The sequence below is a fragment of the Oncorhynchus gorbuscha genome, linkage group LG12 (genome assembly GCF_021184085.1).
Source record: "Oncorhynchus gorbuscha isolate QuinsamMale2020 ecotype Even-year linkage group LG12, OgorEven_v1.0, whole genome shotgun sequence".
NCBI lineage: Eukaryota > Metazoa > Chordata > Actinopteri > Salmoniformes > Salmonidae > Oncorhynchus > Oncorhynchus gorbuscha.
In genome coordinates this window covers 38023529-38043528 of record NC_060184.1, presented here as the reverse complement: position 1 = coordinate 38043528, position 20000 = coordinate 38023529, and the positions used below count along the sequence as shown (strand labels likewise).

At 46.8% G+C, this 20000-nt stretch overlaps 1 protein-coding gene across 2 annotated transcripts in view; it reads right to left on the bottom strand.

The window, feature by feature from the left end:
• Positions 1-20000, bottom strand: part of LOC123991686 (MAM domain-containing glycosylphosphatidylinositol anchor protein 2-like) — a 371078-nt gene that overhangs the window by 241388 nt on the left and 109690 nt on the right. For both annotated transcript variants that reach the window (XR_006830836.1, XM_046293334.1), the window contains exon 2: positions 18259-18398. Coding sequence is in view for 1 of the 2 variants with exons in the window: in XM_046293334.1 (XP_046149290.1) it covers positions 18259-18398 (140 nt within the window). In the remaining variant the exon portion in view is untranslated. The remainder of the gene's footprint in view (positions 1-18258; positions 18399-20000) is intronic.

Here is a 20000-nt window from a genome sequence, read left to right as displayed (position 1 = left end):
CTTTGGTCCTCCTCTCTTTCTCCCGACGACATCCGTTACAATACAATTACCAATGTATCAAGTCAAATCAAATCAAGTCTCCGACCACTACCTTGTATCCTTTTCCCTCTCGCTCTCATCCAACACTTCCCACACTGCCCCTACTCGGATGGTATCGCGCCGTCCCAACCTTCGCTCTCTCTCCCCCGCTACTCTCTCCTCTTCCATCCTATCATCTCTTCCCTCTGCTCAAACCTTCTCCAACCTATCTCCTGATTCTGCCTCCTCAACCCTCCTCTCCTCCCTTTCTGCATCCTTTGACTCTCTATGTCCCCTATCTTCCAGGCCGGCTCGGTCCTCCCCTCCGCTCCGTGGCTTGACGACTCAATGCGAACTCACAGAACAGGGCTCCGGAAGGCCGAGCGGAAATGGAGGAAAACTCGCCTCCCTGCGGACCTGGCATCCTTTCACTCCCTCCTCTCTACATTTTCCTCCTCTGTCTCTGCTGCTAAAGCCACTTTCTACCACTCTAAATTCCAAGCATCTGCCTCTAACCCTAGGAAGCTCTTTGCCACATTCTCCTCCCTCCTGAATCCTCCTCCCCCTCCCCCCTCCTCCCTCTCTACAGATGACTTCACAACCATTTTGAAAAGAAGATCGACGACATCCGATCCTCGTTTGCTAAGTCAAACAACACCGCTGGTTCTGCTCACACTGCCCTACCCTGTGCTCTGACCTCTTTCTCCCCTCTCTCTCCAGATGAAATCTCGCGTCTTGTGACGGCCGGCCGCCCAACAACCTGCCCGCTCGACCCTATCCCCTCCTCTCTTCTCCAGACCATTTCCGGAGACCTTCTCCCTTACCTCACCTCGCTCATCAACTTATCCCTGACCGCTGGCTACGTCCCTTCCGTCTTCAAGAGAGCGAGAGTTGCACCCCTTCTGAAAAAACCTACACTCGATCCCTCCGATGTCAACAACTACAGACCAGTATCCCTTCTTTCTTTTCTCTCCAAAACTCTTGAACGTGCCGTCCTTGGTCAGCTCTCCCGCTATCTCTCTCAGAATGACCTTCTGGATCCAAATCAGTCAGGTTTCAAGACTAGTCATTCAACTGAGACTGCTCTTCTCTGTATCACGGAGGCGCTCCGCACCGCTAAAGCTAACTCTCTCTCCTCTGCTCTCATCCTTCTAGACCTATCGGCTGCCTTCGATACTGTGAACCATCAGATCCTCCTCTCCACCCTCTCCGAGTTGGGCATCTCCGGCGCGGCCCACGCTTGGATTGCGTCCTACCTGACAGGTCGCTCCTACCAGGTGGCGTGGCGAGAATCTGTCTCCTCACCACGCGCTCTCACCACTGGTGTCCCCAGGGCTCTGTTCTAGGCCCTCTCCTATTCTCGCTATACACCAAGTCACTTGGCTCTGTCATAACCTCACATGGTCTCTCCTATCATTGCTATGCAGACGACACACAATTAATCTTCTCCTTTCCCCCTTCTGATGACCAGGTGTCGAATCGCATCTCTGCATGTCTGGCAGACATATCAGTGTGGATGACGGATCACCACCTCAAGCTGAACTTCGGCAAGACGGAGCTGCTCTTCCTCCCGGGGAAGGACTGCCCGTTCCATGATCTCGCCATCACGGTTGACAACTCCATTGTGTCCTCCTCCCAGAGCGCTAAGAACCTTGGCGTGATCCTGGACAACAAACTGTCGTTCTCAACTAACATCAAGGCGGTGGCCCGTTCCTGTAGGTTCATGCTCTACAACATCCGCAGAGTACGACCCTGCCTCACACAGGAAGCGGCGCAGGTCCTAATCCAGGCACTTGTCATCTCCCGTCTGGATTACTGCAACTCGCTGTTGGCTGGGCTCCCTGCCTGTGCCATTAAACCCCTACAACTCATCCAGAATGCCGCAGCCCGTCTAGTGTTCAACCTTCCCAAGTTCTCTCACGTCACCCCGCTCCTCCGCTCTCTCCACTGGCTTCCAGTTGAAGCTCGCATCCGCTACAAGACCATGGTGCTTGCCTACGGAGCTGTGAGGGGAACGGCACCTCAGTACCTCCAGGCTCTGATCAGGCCCTACACCCAAATAAGGGCACTGCGTTCATCCACCTCTGGCCTGCTCGCCTCCCTACCACTGAGGAAGTACAGTTCCCGCTCAGCTCAGTCAAAACTGTTCGCTGCTCTGGCTCCCCAATGGTGGAACAAACTCCCTCACGACGCCAGGACAGCGGAGTCAATCACCACCTTCCGGAGACACCTGAAACCCCACCTCTTTAAGGAATACCTAGGATAGGATAAAGTAATCCTTCTCACCCCCCCCCCCTTAAAATATTTAGATGCACTATTGTAAAGTGGTTGTTCCACTGGATGTCATAAGGTGAATGCACCAATTTGTAAGTCGCTCTGGATAAGAGCGTCTGCTAAATGACTTAAATGTAATGTAAATGTAATGTATAAATGTCTTAGACGGGGAGGTCAGGAGTTCAATCTTTACATATCCACGATAAAGAGCATTAGAAAACATGACATTTTTTTCTCGTTTATAAGCAGGGAAGAAGAATTGAGAGAAAGTCATTACAATGATAATGCTATTCTATGCTATAAGTCAGTCAGTCTTGTCTTTGGCATTCTGATACAGAGATCAACATTTGCTTTTATGTAAAGTTGCTATTCTTGCTTGTATCTGAATCCAAACAGTAACTCCCAGCAGTGATGGTCAACACAGCCACGCTGTGTCCGCCCATGCTCTCTGACCTAACTTCTGACTGTTTTCTAATTGCTTACCATCTTTTAGTTCTGTAGAGGGTACGAGGGAGGAGGTCAGACAAGGACTCTGTGCAGCCAAGTGTGGCCAAGTATGAAAATAGAATGATCAGAGAAAATCCATGACTCCATGGCACCCGATATTTTTTTGCACATACAGATATAGGATCTCAATTTGATCACCCTTTTGCATGAGAACTTTCCTTTTGTGTTGCAGGAAATGTTAAACTTGTAGTGTATTGGAGGTTTTAAAAGGCCTCTGAAGTTTGTCATTTCCACTTCATTTATTAAAAATCAACCCCTACAAAATGGCCATTAATTAGAATCCACAGATAATTCACATTTTCTGTTGCAAACTGGCTCAAATTAAGATCCTACATCTGTGGGGAATACTGTTCATTTCAACTAAGACTCAAATATATTTTATCTAAATCAATTTTTTAAAATAAATATGGGGGATTGGAAATGATGCAGACAATTGCATTTATGGACACTACAATCTATCTGCATTATTAAAAAATAAACACAAAATGTACAGATGAAAAATCAACAGGTATCATAAACAATGAGAGACAAAGATCCAACTATCCAACCATCCAAATAATGACATTTCACAAAGGGTGAAATGCCTGAATCACAAATACCAAAGACTATACAGAAAGTTCCAGAGTACTACAGTAGTCGTAACATTATGCAATACAGTTGCATAGTAAAATGTTGCAATTTTAGGTCTCCTAAATGAAGAATACTCTGTAAAGCCTGTGGTTATTGATGACTCACACTGGGATTCATAGGACTCAAATAAACCTATCTGTACCATAGCCCAGGGAGAATGGGGGTGGCTAGGAACACACTGCACTCCAGGCCACAACTCACCCCTGGATAATCTACACTATCTCTACAGTAGCTATATCCTTCCATGAGTATACACTACTCTACAGTATCCCAGAATAATATGGGGCAGCTATAGCCACACTCCCCACTCCAGGGCCAAAACTACAGTATCTCTACAGTAGCTATATCCTTCCATGAGTATACACTACTCTACAGTATCCCAGAATAATATGGGGCAGCTATAGCCACACTCCCCACTCCAGGGCCAAAACTACAGTATCTCTACAGTAGCTATATTCTTCCATCGCCTTTGGCCCCCGAGCACTGATGCTATAGCCTGCTAGACACTCATGACTCTATCCGGGCTAATTTATACCCCCTGACCCACCTGTCTGAACTCGACCCAGCCGACAATTGAAGCAGAAATGGGGGGGGGTTGGGTGGTGTTTGTTTGTGTATGTGTGTGTGTGTGTGGGTGTGTGTGTGTGGGTGGGTGGGTGGGTGCGTATATGTGTATGCCTGCATGCTGGAGTGTTTGCTCAGCAGTTTAGCTGGCATATAGTCTGGCTGTATCCTCTAACACAGTGTGTGTGTACAGAGTGGGGGCAGGCCAGAGCCCTTTTCAGTGGATATGACAGGGGAGAGAGAGAGATGGCTTTATAATGGGAATTACATCTCATAGTGGCTGTAAGAATGAATGCTTTTGTATGTGTGATAGCCAGTAAAGTGCATGAATATGTCCCAAATGGCACACTATTCCCTACATAGTGCAGTAATGTTGACCAGAGCCCTGTTTACAATAAAAGCCAACATGCTGTCTGGCACATTAAACTAACATCCCTTGTAGCTGGCAGTCTGTACCCATGTCATTCATACCTCAGAAGGCCATTCCTGTTGAAGAGCTAATGTACATTACGGTTAAAGTAATAGTCCTATATCCAAACAGTATCTACAGTAGCCTTCAACAGTGGGGAAGGAAGACTATTGGAATGATGCATCATAGTTTGCCTACAAAGTACATCAAAACCATAGACAGGTTGGCAATGAGTGAGTGAGTCAGTGAATGAGAGAGAGAGAGCAAGAGATATAGAAAGAGAGAGAGAGAGGAAAAGGGTGAAAGAAACAGAGAGAGAGCGAGCGAGCGAGAGAGAGAGAGAGAGAGAGGAAAAGGGTGAAAGAAACAGAGAGAGAGCGAGCGAGCGAGAAAGAGAGAGAGAGGAAAAGGGTGAAAGAAACAGAGAGAGAGCAAGCGAGAGAGAGAGAGCGAGAGAGAGAGAAAGAGAAAGAGAGCGAGAGAGAGAGCGAGTGAGTGAGAGAGAGGGGAAGAGGGTGAGAGAAAGAGAGAGAAAGAGAGAGTGAGTGAGAAGGAGTGAGCGAGAGAGAGAGAAAGAGTGAGTGAGTGAGTGAGTGAGTGAGTGAGTGAGTGAGTGAGTAAGTGAGTGAGAGCAAGAGATAGAGAAAGAGAGAGAGTGAGCGAGAGAGGGGTAGAGGGTGAGAGATGAGAGAGAAAGAGAGAGAGCGAAAGAGAGAGTGAGCGAGAAAGAGAGGAAGAGTCGTTTAGGGTGGGGAGCGAGTGGTCGCATCTGCACGTCGCTCCAACGGGTAGTATAACTTTTTCATTATATTTCATTATATCACAACGGTTTGATTTGTCTTATCTTAGCAATTTCTTCTCAGCTAGCTACATAGCCGTCTTTGTATCAAAGATAATTGCGTAATTATCGTATTTCGCCGTCCTAACGTAGTCTTCACTAGCCAGCTAGCTAACGTCCACTGATTAGCTGCACTGAGAAACTTTTACACTCAACTGAACGACTTGATTAGTTTAGTGTTAGCTACCTACATAGCTGTCTTTGCTGTCTTCGTATCATCGTATCATCGTATCCAAGATAATTGTGTTGTTTAGGTTTAGAGTGTGTAGTCTTAGAGTGATTATCTTAATTTACCGAGGTTAGCTAGCCAGCTATTTGTCGTCCTTAACGTAGGTGACTCTGCTAGCTAGCCAACAGCTAGCCAACGCTAGCCAACGTCTTCTGTATAGAACTCAACTACCCGGTCGCATTCACAGGTTGTATCACATTTTCACTTCATTTCATTACAGTACAACGGTTTGATTTGTTTGATCGTAGCTAGCTACTTAGCTAGCTACATAGCCGTCTTTGTATCAAAGATAATTGTGTAGTCTAGAGCGATTTTCTAGGTTCGCTAGCCATCTATTGTCGTTCTTTTAACGCAACGTAACGTAAACAACACTGCTAGCTAGCCTGCTAGCCCCCGAATAGCAACACTGCAGAAACTATTACACTCAACGGAATGACTTGATTAGTGTAGTGTCAACAACGCACCCACTGCCAGCTGGCCTACTTCAGCAGTACTGTATCATTTTAATCATTTTAGTCAATAAGATTCTTGCTACGTAGCTTAACTTTCTGAACATTCGAGACGTGTAGTCCACTTGTCATTCCAATCTCCTTTGCATTAGCGTAGCCTCTTCTGTAGCCTGTCAACTATGTGTCTGTTTATCCCTGTTCTCTCCTCTCTGCACAGACCATACAAACGCTCCTCACCGCGTGGCCGCGGCCACCCTACTCTGGTGGTCCCAGCGCGCACGACCCACGTGGAGTTCCAGGTCTCCGGTAGCCTCTGGAACTGCCAATCTGCGGTCAACAAGGCAGAGTTCATCTCAGCCTATGCCTCCCTCCAGTCCCTCGACTTCTTGGCACTGACGGAAACATGGATCACCACAGACAACACTGCTACTCCTACTGCTCTCTCTTCGTCCGCCCACGTGTTCTCGCACACCCCGAGAGCATCTGGTCAGCGGGGTGGTGGCACCGGGATCCTCATCTCTCCCAAGTGGTCATTCTCTCTTTCTCCCCTTACCCATCTGTCTATCGCCTCCTTTGAATTCCATGCTGTCACAGTTACTAGCCCTTTCAAGCTTAACATCCTTATCATTTATCGCCCTCCAGGTTCCCTCGGAGAGTTCATCAATGAGCTTGATGCCTTGATAAGCTCCTTTCCTGAGGACGGCTCACCTCTCACAGTTCTGGGCGACTTTAACCTCCCCACGTCTACCTTTGACTCTTTCCTCTCTGCCTCCTTCTTTCCACTCCTCTCCTCTTTGACCTCTCCCTCTCACCTTCCCCCTACTCACAAGGCAGGCAATACGCTCGACCTCATCTTTACTAGATGCTGTTCTTCCACTAACCTCACTGCAACTCCCCTCCAAGTCTCCGACCACTGCCTTGTATCCTTTTCCCTCTCGCTCTCATCCAACACCTCCCACACTGCCCCTACTCGGATGGTATCGCGCCGTCCCAACCTTCGCTCTCTCTCCCCCGCTACTCTCTCCTCTTCCATCCTATCATCTCTTCCCTCCGCTCAAACCTTCTCCCACCTATCTCCTGATTCTGCCTCCTCAACCCTCCTCTCCTCCCTCTCTGCATCCCTTGACTCTCTACGTCCCCTATCCTCCAGGCCGGCTCGGTCCTCCCCTCCCGCTCCGTGGCTCGATGACTCATTGCGAGCTCACAGAACAGGGCTCCGGGCAGCCGAGCGGAAATGGAGGAAAACTCGCCTCCCTGCGGACCTGGCATCCTTTCACTCCCTCCTCTCTACATTTTCCTCCTCTGTCTCTGCTGCTAAAGCCACTTTCTACCACGCTAAATTCCAAGCATCTGCCTCTAACCCTAGGAAGCTCTTTGCCACCTTCTCCTCCCTCCTGAATCCTCCGCCCCTCCCCCTCCTCCCTCTCTGCAGATGACTTCGTCAACCATTTTGAAAAGAAGGTCGACGACATCCGATCCTCGTTTGCTAAGTCAAACGACACCGCTGGTTCTGCTCACACTGCCCTACCCTGTGCTCTGACCTCTTTCTCCCCTCTCTCTCCAGATGAAATCTCGCGTCTTGTGACGGCCGGCCGCCCAACAACCTGCCCGCTGACCCTATCCCCTCCTCTCTTCTCCAGACCATTTCCGGAGACCTTCTCCCTTACCTCACCTCGCTTATCAACTCATCCTGACCGTTGGCTACGTCCCTTCCGTCTTCAAGAGAGCGAGAGTTGCACCCCTTCTGAAAAAACCTACACTCGATCCCTCCGATGTCAACAATTACAGACCAGTATCCCTTCTTTCTTTTCTCTCCAAAACTCTTGAACGTGCCGTCCTTGGCCAGCTCTCCCGCTATCTCTCTCTGAATGACCTTCTTGATCCAAATCAGTCAGGTTTCAAGACTAGTCATTCAACTGAGACTGCTCTCCTCTGTATCACGGAGGCGCTCCGCACTGCTAAAGCTAACTCTCTCTCCTCTGCTCTCATCCTTCTAGATCTATCGGCTGCCTTCGATACTGTGAACCATCAGATCCTCCTCTCCACCCTCTCCGAGTTGGGCATCTCCGGCGCGGCTCACGCTTGGATTGCGTCCTACCTGACAGGTCGCTCCTACCAGGTGGCGTGGCGAGAATCTGTCTCCTCACCACGCGCTCTCACCACTGGTGTCCCCAGGGCTCTGTTCTTGGCCCTCTCCTATTCTCGCTATACACCAAGTCACTTGGCTCTGTCATAACCTCACATGGTCTCTCTTATCATTGCTATGCAGACGACACACAATTAATCTTCTCCTTTCCCCCTTCTGATGACCAGGTGGCGAATCGCATCTCTGCATGTCTGGCAGACATATCAGTGTGGATGACGGATCACCACCTCAAGCTGAACCTCGGCAAGACGGAGCTGCTCTTCCTCCCGGGGAAGGACTGCCCGTTCCATGATCTCGCCATCACGGTCGACAACTCCATTGTGTCCTCCTCCCAGAGCGCCAAGAACCTTGGCGTGATCCTGGACAACACCCTGTCGTTCTCAACTAACATCAAGGCGGTGGCCCGTTCCTGTAGGTTCATGCTCTACAACATCCGCAGAGTACGACCCTGCCTCACACAGGAAGCGGCGCAGGTCCTAATCCAGGCACTTGTCATCTCCCGTCTGGATTACTGCAACTCGCTGTTGGCTGGGCTCCCTGCCTGTGCCATTAAACCCCTTCAACTCATCCAGAACGCCGCAGCCCGTCTGGTGTTCAACCTTCCCAAGTTCTCTCACGTCACCCCGCTCCTCCGTTCTCTCCACTGGCTTCCAGTTGAAGCTCGCATCCGCTACAAGACCATGGTGCTTGCCTACGGAGCTGTGAGGGGAACGGCACCTCAGTACCTCCAGGCTCTGATCAGGCCCTACACCCAAACAAGGGCACTGCGTTCATCCACCTCTGGCCTGCTCGCCTCCCTACCACTGAGGAAGTACAGCTCCCGCTCAGCCCAGTCAAAACTGTTCGCTGCCCTGGCCCCCAATGGTGGAACAAACTCCCTCACGACGCCAGGACAGCGGAGTCAATCACCACCTTCCGGAGACACCTGAAACCCCACCTCTTTAAGGAATACCTAGGATAGGTTAAGTAATCCCTCTCACCCCACCCCCCTAAGTTTTAGATGCACTATTGTTAAGTGACTGTCCCACTGGATGTCATAAGGTGAATGCACCAATTTGTAAGTCGCTCTGGATAAGAGCGTCTGCTAAATGACTTAAATGTAAATGTAAATGAAGAGGGTGAGAGAGAAAGAGCGAGAGAGGAAAAGAAAAGGAAACAGAGAGAGAGAGAGAGAGAGAGAGAGAGAGAGGAAAAGGGATGAAAGAAACAGAGAGAGAGCAAGCGAGAGAGAGCGAGCGAGCGAGAGAGAAAGAGAAAGAGAGAGAGAGAGCGAGTGAGTGAGAGAGAGGGGAAGAGGGTGAGAGAAAGAGAGAGAAAGAGAGAGTGAGTGAGAAGGAGTGAGCGAGAGAGAGAGAAAGAGTGAGTGAGTGAGTGAGTGAGTGAGTGAGTGAGTGAGTGAGTAAGTGAGTGAGAGCAAGAGATAGAGAAAGAGAGAGAGTGAGCGAGAGAGGGGTAGAGGGTGAGAGATGAGAGAGAAAGAGAGAGAGCGAAAGAGAGAGTGAGCGAGAAAGAGAGGAAGAGGGTGAGAGAGAAAGAGCGAGAGAGAGAAAAGAAAAGGAAACAGAGAGAGAGAGAGAGAGAGAGAGAGAGAGAAAAAAGGATGAAAGAAACAGAGAGAGAGCAAGCGAGAGAGAGCGAGAGAGCGAGCCCTGAAAGAGAAAGAGAGAGAGAGCCCTAGCGAGTGAGTGAGAGAGAGGGGAAGAGGGTGAGAGAAAAAGAGAAAGAGAGAGTTGAGTGAGAAGGAGTGAGCAGAGGAGAGATGTTAAGTGAGTGAGTGAGTGAGTGAAGTGAGTGAGTGAGTGAGTGAGTGAGTGAAAGAGAGAGAGAGAGCAAGAGATAGAGAAAGAGAGAGAGTGAGCGAGAGAGGGGTAGAGGGTGAGAGAGAAGAGAGAAAGAGATAGAGAGAGAGAGAGGAAAAGGGTGAAATAAACAGAGACAGAGAGATAGAGAGAGAGAAAGAGAGGAAGAGGGTGAGAGAGACAGTCAGTGTACCTGGCCTCCCCTGAGATTTGAATCAACACCTCCAGCTTCACACCGCATATTGCTATCTCTTTCCTCCTTACAGCCCTGACTCACAAGTCCTTCCAATGACCTTTTGACCTCTCCATGGGAACCTGCCCTAGCGATGCTCCTGCCAGCCAACAGGTCTAAACTTGACAGGCATCCAAATCAAATTTATTTGTCACATACACATGGTTAGCAGATGTTAATGTGAGTGTAGCGAAATGCTTGTGCTTCTAGTTCCGACAATGCAGTAATAACCAACAAGTAATCTAACTAACAATTCCAAAACTACTGTCTTATACACAGTGTAAGGGAGATAAAGAATATGTACATAAGGATATATGAATGAGTGATGGTACAGAGCAGCCTAGGCAAGATACAGTAGATGGTATCAAGGTACAGTATATACATATAAGATGAGTATGTAAACAAAGTGGCATAGTTAAAGTGGCTAGTGATACATGTATTACAAAGGATGCCAGTCGATGATATAGAGTACAGTATATACGTATGCATATGAGATGAATAATGTAGGGTAAGTAACATTATATAAGGTAGCATTGTTTAAAGTGGCTAGTGATATATTTACATCATTCCCATCAATTCCCATTATTAAAGTGGCTGGAGTTGAGTCAGTGTCAGTGTGTTGGCAGCGGCCACTCAATGTTAGTTAGTAGTGGCTGTTTAACAGTCTGATGGCCTTGAGATAGAAGCTGTTTTTCAGTCTCTCGGTCCCAGCTTTGATGCACCTGTACTGACCTCGCCTTCTGGATGATAGCGGGGTGAACAGGCAGTGGTCGGGTGGTTGATGTCCTTGATGATCTTTATGGCCTTCCTGTAACATCGGGTGGTGTAGGTGTCCTGGAGGGCAGGTAGTTTGCCCCCGGTGATGCGTTGTGCAGACCTCACTACCCTCTGGAGAGCCTTACGGTTGAGGGCGGAGCCGTTGCCGTACCAGGCGGTGATACAGCCCGCCAGGATGCTCTCGATTGTGCATCTGTAGAAGTTTGAGTGCTTTTGGTGACAAGCCAAATTTCTTCAGCCTCCTGAGGTTGAAGAGGCACTGCTGCGCCTTTTTCACGATGCTGTCTGTGTGAGTGGACCAATTCAGTTTGTTTGTGATGTGTATGCCGAGGAACTTAAAACTTGCTACCCTCTCCACTACTGTTTCATCGATGTGGATAGGGGGGTGTTCCCTCTGCTGTTTCCTGAAGTCCACAATCATCTCCTTAGTTTTGTTGACGTTGAGTGTGAGGTTATTTTCCTGACACCACACTCCGAGGGCCCTCACCTCCTCCCTGTAGGCCGTCTCGTCGTTGTTGGTAATCAAGCCTACCACTGTTGTGTCGTCCGCAATCTTGATGATTGAGTTGGAGGCGTGCGTGGCCACGCAGTCGTGGGTGAACAGGGAGTACAGGAGAGGGCTCAGAACGCACCCTTGTGGGGCCCCAGTGTTGAGGATCAGAGGGGAGGAGATGTTGTTACCTACCCTCACCACCTGGGGGCGGCCCGTCAGGAAGTCCAGTACCCAGTTGCACAGGGCGGGGTCGAGACCCAGGGTCTCGCGCTTGATGACGAGCTTGGAGGGTACTATGGTGTTGAATGCCGAGCTGTAGTCGATGAACAACATTCTCACATAGGTATTCCTCTTGTCCAGATGGGTTAGGGCAGTGTACAGTGTGGTTGAGATTGCATCGTCTGTGGACCTATTTGGGCGGTAAGCAAATTGGAGTGGGTCTAGGGTGTCAGGTAGGGTGGAGGTGATATGGTCCTTGACTAGTCTCTCAAAGCACTTCATGATGACGGAAGTGAGTGCTACGGGGCGGTAGTCGTTTAGCTCAGTTACCTTAGCTTTCTTGGGAACAGGAACAATGGTGGCCCTCTTGAAGCATGTGGGAACAGCAGACTGGTATAGGGATTGATTGAATATGTCCCATAATAGGTGGCTGAGGTGTGTCAATGTCGTGAGGTTAGCTGTATGTGTTTCTCTGTGTGTGTCTGTGTGGCATGGGACAGAGAGCGCCATGCTGAGAGAAAGCTTCCACCTGGTTGGACTAGAGCCAAAGCCTCCATCAGTGGGAGGGCTTGAGGGGTTTGTGGGTAATTTAGAGAGAGTTGCTTCTTGACAGACATTAAAATAATTCATCGCCGGTGAAAATTGTCAACGACGGCCCAGTTTAGTACGCAGTTGGCCATTCGCTTTGTGTGATACTGGCCCGCACAAGTCTCAGTCTGAGTAAAGGTATTACTCAGGGAACTGGTAGTTCTTACTGATGGAGAAACACAAGGTCTGTCTGGTAATGAGGACATGTCATCTTTGCAGGTGTGCTTATAATAAAGTAGTGCAGGAATTGTGACATGACTTTATAGAGATGACCTTCAATGGCACAATGTCGCAACGACGATTAGACTTCAATGTCAAGTGAGGTCCATAGGGATCAGTGGCTTGGTGGATAGTGGTAGTTGTGGGTTCAATTCCACATAGACTTTTATTTGGTAACACGTTATTTGACACTTAGCGTCATAACATGTTATTACATTTACATTTACATTTAAGTCATTTAGCAGACGCTCTTATATGACCCGGTGTGTCCCAGTGTCATAATATGTCATAACAGCTGACATAACTTGTCATAACCTGTAATAATATAGTCATAGCACTTTCTTGACCCGTACATTTACACCTGTTGTGACATACAATGCATTGTGTTATTGAGTGGCAGGTTATGACACCTACATAGGATTGTCAAACCCCACATTTACTCAATTGTATTTTTTCCTGCCAAGATGTTTCCTTTGGTTTGAAAGTTTGTTTCTGAAATCCTTTGTTGTTGTTGTAGTAATGAATTCTTTACAGCCATGTTTTTCTCCCAGCATATTTTCAAGAACTTGCAGAAAATACACTTTATGACACAGTCAAGAAGTGTTATGACCATCCTGTGCCACTTTACTTGGACTAAGAGAATACACTTTATGACACAGTCAAGAAGTGTTATGACCATCCTGTGCCACTTTACTTGGACTAAGAGAATACACTTTATGACACAGTCAAGAAGCATTATAACCATCAGAATCATATAAGCCAGATAGGCCTATCACATACATGCCCTTATATCAGTCATCATTCAAAAGCAGTGTGTCTTGTTCTGCTCCTGAAATCTGCTCCTGCATTCATCCCAGTCATCAGCAACAGAGCACTGGGGTAGGTGCATGTCTGACATCAATGTGTGCGCAATTACAATGATAATTGAATAAGGTCAATTTCTGAAAATGCTATATAACATAAACATACTGTGGACAAGTAGGCTATGGTGTAATTAATAATGGAATGTTTTGCCTTGTGTGGTAGGTTTTGACACTTATGTAGGTGTCATAACCAGCCATAAAATAAAGCAATATACCGTATGTCACAACAGGTCTAAATATATGTGTCATGACACTGTTATGACCACATTTTTGACAGGTTATGACAAGGTATGTCAACTGCTATGACATATTACGACATGGTTATGACCGTGTCATAACGTGTTAATGCTAGATGTCAAGTAAAGTGTTACCTTATAGGGAGTATGTGAGTTACCTATAAGTTGCTTTTCATAACACTGCTAACTTCAGTAAGATTAGAAGAACACTTTATTGTCCACTTCTCCTTTCAGATTTGCTTTCAACCCAATTGTCACGCCCTGACCTTAGAGATCCTTTTTATGTCTCTTTTTGTTTTGGTCAGGGTGTGATTTGGGGTGGGGATTCTATGTTTTGTTTTTCTATGATTTTCTATTTCTATGTTTGGCCGGGTAGGGTTCTCAATCCGGGACAGCGGTCTATCGTCGTCTCTGATTGGGAACCATACTTAGGTAGCCCTTTTTCCCACCTGGGTTTTGTGGGAAGTTGACTTTGTTAGGGCACTTTGCCTTTGAGCTTCACGGTTTGTTAGGTTGCTTTTATTGTTTTGTTTGGCGTCATTTTTATTCAATAAAAGGTAAATGTACGCTCCCCACGCTGCACCTTGGTCCTCTCCTTACGACAGCCGTGACACCAACCCAAGCAATTAAAAAAATACAGAAGGAAGGTTCCTCCTAATCAAAACTGTATCTTTCTTTTCTTGTCTAAAAACGACATATAACCTTTGGTTAGAATAGTGGTGTACTCAGGGCTACGGGTCTGCTCCTCTCTTGAAGGAGGAACAAGTTAAGTCAAATTAGCATGCAGAAGAAGAAATGACAGAACTTTAAGGAGGAGGAGAAGAAGCCCCCACCCACCCCAGGGCTAAGATTATGAACACGCTCAGAAGATACATTTTTCATTCTAATGGAAAGATGAATTGTTATTATTCACTTACAATTATCCTTGATGAGGACTGACATCCCTTATGTTTTACCAACAGCCTCGGGACTCGTACACTAGTACAGACTACCCCCAAATAACCCCCTATTCTTCCCATCTACTTTGTAGCATGAGTCCCGACAACCCCCTTCACTCACACCAGAACCACCAGAGACCCAGGCTGCTCCATCCCTAAGCCCAGAACGACAGCCCTGTTCCTCCCATGCCATGGGATCTGACTGGGGCTCATAATGACTCACTTTCAAAGGAAATCCTGCCTCTCCCGCTACTGCCATGTAGCCCTTTGATCTCTCTCCTCTGTTGTAAACTCACTCACTCACACTCACTCTCCACTCACACTCTCTCCCTCACACTCTCTCCCTCACACTCTCTCCCTCACACACTCTCTCACACTCTCTCACTCACTCTCACTCTCTCTCACTCTCTCTCTCTCTCTCACTCTCTCTCTCTCTCTCACTCTCTCTCTCTCTCTCTCTCTCTCTCTCTCTCTCTCACTCTCTCTCTCTCTCTCACTCACACTCACTCACACTCACTCACACTCACTCACACTCACTCACTCACACACTCACACACTCACACACTCACACACTCACACACTCACACACTCACTCACACTCACACACTCACTCTCACTCACACACTCACTCTCTCTCACTCTCACTCTCACTCTCACTCACACACTCTCACTCACACACTCTCACTCACACACTCTCACTCACACTCTCACTCACTCTCTCTCACTCTCACTCACACACTCACACACACTCACACACTCTCTCACTCTCTCACTCACACTCACTCTCACTCTCACTCACACACTCTCACTCACACTCTCACTCACACACTCTCTCTCTCACTCTCTCTCTCTCTCACTCTCACTCTCTCTCACTCACACTCTCACTCTCTCTCTCACTCTCTCTCACTCACTCTCTCTCTCTCTCTCTCTCTCTCTCTCTCTCTCTCTCTCTCTCTCACTCTCTCTCTCACTCTCTCTCTCACTCTCTCTCTCTCTCTCTCTCTCTCTCTCTCTCTCACTCTCTCTCTCTCTCTCTCACTCTCTCTCTCACCCCCCCCCCCAAAAAAAAAATGAATGAAGAGTATGGAAGTCAAGACGGTGGAAAGAACAAGTTGTCGCCACGGATGAGAGCAGAAGATGAATCGCCTGTCGAGTGTCTCACTAATGTAAGTGTCCTTCACCTTTTCAAAGGGAATATAAAAATCCATAGCCTTCTCTGCATCAACAGGACGTGTACAAAAGAATCGTAAATATATCGATCAAAAGGGAACTAAATATGAATGAATGTAAATGGCAGTCAATCCCATCCCCAGATACACATTGAATTTGTCTAACCAAGCCAATTAACACAGTGCTGGATACAAAGTACTTCTTAATTGATGGACATGTAGTATTTATTTATTTGTTTGTGTCTGAACTGATCACTTCATCATTGCAGAGCTGGCATGATTCATGTTTTACATGGCAGAGAATCGTGTCTGTTCTACATACTTCTATCATACTATCTGAACGCTCTGTAACATGGCACTCATCTGAACGAGCCCTTGGTGTCTCGTCACAGGTGAGAATAAGCATGTGATTGAAGATGTCCAAGAGCTCAACGCTTTAATTGGTTGGAATCACGGAGAGCATAGATAAAAAGCTCCTTGTTAGGATGCTGAGGACCCATTCTGCTCGCTCAACCCTCTTTACTCTGCATTCATATCACACAGCAGTGGTATTTCCTGTTTTTAGTTATTTATTCACTTACTTGCGTTGCAATGTTGAGTTGGCAGACGCGGCGGCTGTTTTGTCTTCACACTACTCATTAGATCTGCCAGCTTTTAATTAGGAATTTGCAGGTGCACAGTACAATACAGAGCAACAATAATTGACGGATTAATTTTATAAGCCGGTTTAGTGGGGAGACATGTGGAGTGAGAGCTCTGTGGTGCTGATACCAGTGGAGGCTCTTTAGAGGAGGAAGGGGAGGACCATTCTACGCGGTGAATTTCTAAAAATTGCTATTGTGAAAAAGTTATCCTTTTTAATTCAAACTCATGGTGCTCACCCCCTTCTATAGACTTACAGAGTAATTATAAGGACTTCTGGAGGACGTCCTCCAACCTATCAGAGCTCTTGTTGTATGAACTGATGTGGTCCATCCAATCAAAGGATCAGAGAATGAATCTAATACTGACAGCGTAAGCTACAGCTAGCTAGCACTGCTGTGCATAAAGTATGGTGAATAGTTGACTCAAAGAGAGAGAAAGACAATAGTTGAACAGTTTTGAACAAATGAATTTCTTCAAAAAGTAGGAAGAAGCAGCAGAGGGAGAGAGAGAGAGAAAGAGAAAGAAAGAGAAGTAGCTTTTTCTTCTTCTTAGTTTTACCTTTCATTTACTTAGTTAATGTGGCTAATTTAGCCTACTCAACAACTTGACTCAAATAGAGTGGAATACTATTTATGTTAGCTAGCTGGCTAAGGCTACCCAACACTGCAACTCTTCCAAGTCAAGGTAAGCTTTTGGTTTAATTAATATATTGCCACCAGGGCCCGCTGGTGTAACTGATAAACTGCTTGCATTGTACACTGCATGATTGTACACATTCATTGAATTGTGGGTTCACTAACGCGTTAGTTCTAGATTGTTTTCTATAATGTTAATATGGTGACAAAGACGTAGACTGTTTAATGTTAGCGGTTATGGTATGAAAGTTTGGCTTGAAGAGGTTTTTGCACCTTGTCACAGACAGCTGTTGTGTTGTGCACTGAAGTCCACAAGTGAAGGGACAAGGTGAGAAGAAGAGAGAGCATAGATGCAAGAAGGAGTCATACAACGAGCAAAGTGATGATGTTGTGTGTGGCTGCTATGAAAGTGCACTGTGTGTGCGGGTGATCAGGGGTATATTCATTCTGCCGATTCTGTTGCAAAACACTTCTGTTGGACCTACCTCAATTTGTCCAATAGAAACTCTTGTTTTAGAGAGTGGTGGGTGTTTGGACTAATGATTACACTTCAGATCAGCTAGATGCAGGCAAGAGTGTGCAAGGCGGTATTGAATGTGACATTTTCTCTCACCTTGATTACTCTAACCTCTGATGCGTATAAGGCAAATTTGTGTCACGCCCTGACCATAGAGATCCCTTGGTTCTCTATGGTGTAGTAGGTCAGGGCGTGACTAGGGGGTGATCTAGTAGATCTATTTCTATGTTGGTGCTAATGTGGTTCCCAATTAGAGGCAGTTGTTTATTGTTAGTTTTTTGGTTTTGCGGCCGGAGTCCGCACCTTTGGGGCGGGGGTGGTACTGTCACGCCCTGACCATAGAGAGCCCTTGGTTCTCTATGGTGTAGTGGGTCAGGGTATATCTAGTATATCTATTTCTATGTTGGTGCTAATGTGGTTCCCAATTAGAGGCAGCTGTTTATCGTTGCACCACATAGTCACGTTTCGTTGTTCGTTTATTGATTTATTGTTTTTGCTTTAAGTTTCACTTCTGAAATAAACATGTGGAACTCAACATCTGTTGGGAATCGGTCCCGTTCTCACGACAACTGTGACAATTTGAGTATCATGTAGTAGCCTAAACCTATCAATGTTACATTGAGCTGGGTGAATGGAATATGAATGACAGTCATCCAATATGCTGTAATAGAAATAATGATATGCTCATATAAATACAACAAATGATCCTCCCTAATCTTAAATGGCACCGACTGAGTCTAAGAGCATCAAAACTGGACTGGATATCTTCTGAAATGTTCATAGTTCAGAAAGAGAGTGGTGATGAGTGCAGTGATAAGTTAGTGTCCTGATTGGCTGTACAGAGTGATTGGCCGGTGGACTGACCTGTGGTCGTGGGTGTCCTGTCACCAGACAGGTGAGTTCCAGGGTCTCTCCCTCCCGGATGGTGTACACCCTCTCTGTGTGACGTTCTTCCTCCACGTTACACGCGTGGCCCGAGTGCACGATGCGGACCGTAGGGGGTGCTGTAGAGGACAAACAGAACATTTAGTGCATCCTAATAATTACAAGCACAAAGTCAAAGAAATGAACTCACACAATTTGCATTGGAGATGGAAAAGAAACTGTGTGAAGAAATTAGTGAAGAAACAACATTTTTTTTCCATTCTATGCACTTTCCCTAAGCCTTTTATGTCGGTGTATATGTTTCCCATGGTCCTTCTCTCTCTTCGACTTTCCAAACGTGGAGAAATCTGAATCGATCTAGATGCTATCCGGATGGACTCCGAGGGACAGGTTATCAGTTTTAACAGAGTCAAGGAAGTGGCGCTGAGGAGGCACACACAAACACACACACCTCCCCCATTGATTTCTGTCTGTTTGATAAAATGATCACCCAGCTTGGCCCTGTGATGACCTTGTTATGATACATACAACCCAATATCCGTGGGGTCTGGGGCCTGGTTTTCCACAGTCATGGGTTTTGATTTTTTGTTTTAGGATTACGGTTCAATTGAACAGCATCTGCAGGTATCATGTATCCCGTCAACACTCAACGTGCCTTTTCATCTTTATTTGATAGCATTGCAGGTAGTCTGTCCCCTCATTAAACATCAAAACCTCTACAAACAAACCTCTAAACCCAACAATCTAGCCGCACAGCAATAACAAACAAAAAGGAAAATGGGAAAAAAAAAAAAGTTTCGTGATCAATCCTCTGTGCGCAAAATAACCGTATTTCTCAAACTGTTCTAGTGAGTTGTCCAGAGAAATAACATAGATCATTTGTAACAATGTTTTTGGGAGAAATAACCTGTGCAATCCCTCTCTCTCCAGTAGGTCCTGCACACCCAGTTGTAACTCCACTACTCTACAGCGCGTCCATCCCCATGTAATTACAACACAGGTGTGTGATGTTTTTCTCTCTATTCCTTACGCTCGGCCGACCATGCTGATATTTATGAGGACTGATGCTGCCTGCAGTTCACCCCTGTGTAAAGAGAGAGAGGGAGGGAGAGAGAGAGAAGAGAGGCCCAGTGGGATCATGGGCAGAGAGGCAGGGGTGGGGGCCAGATCAGGTCAATAGGCCATGTCTTCTCTACCTCAGCAAAGGAGTGACGGTAGGTGAGCCCGGGGATGCACGCTAGGCCGACTAGGCCGTGAATCATGGGGTCGGATTAATTTGACCCCTAGAGGCTGATCATAGGTATGCACATTAGTTTCTCCCTCAAATGGTTTAGGTTAGACCGCGGAAGGTAAACTGAACTGAAATCTATGCAGTTTGGGTTAAAGGAGTCATTAGTCGTGAGCAGTGAACAAGACTAGGGTAAAAGGAAAAATGAAGCAAAATCAGATGGGAACATACAGTCCCTTTCACCGTATCAGTGTGGTGTCCTGTTCCAAAACACTCAGTGGACTCACACCCTGAAGCAGAGATCCACATTCGTCCCCAGATCTTTCTGGTCTCACAACACGCTAATAAGCCTAGCGATTATGTGTGTGTGTGTGTGTGTGTGTGTGTGTGTGTGTGTGTGTGTGTGTGTGTGTGTGTGTGTGTGTGTGTGTGTGTGTGTGTGTGTGTGTGTGTGTGTGTGTGTGTGTGTGTGTGTGTGTGTGTGTGTGTGTGT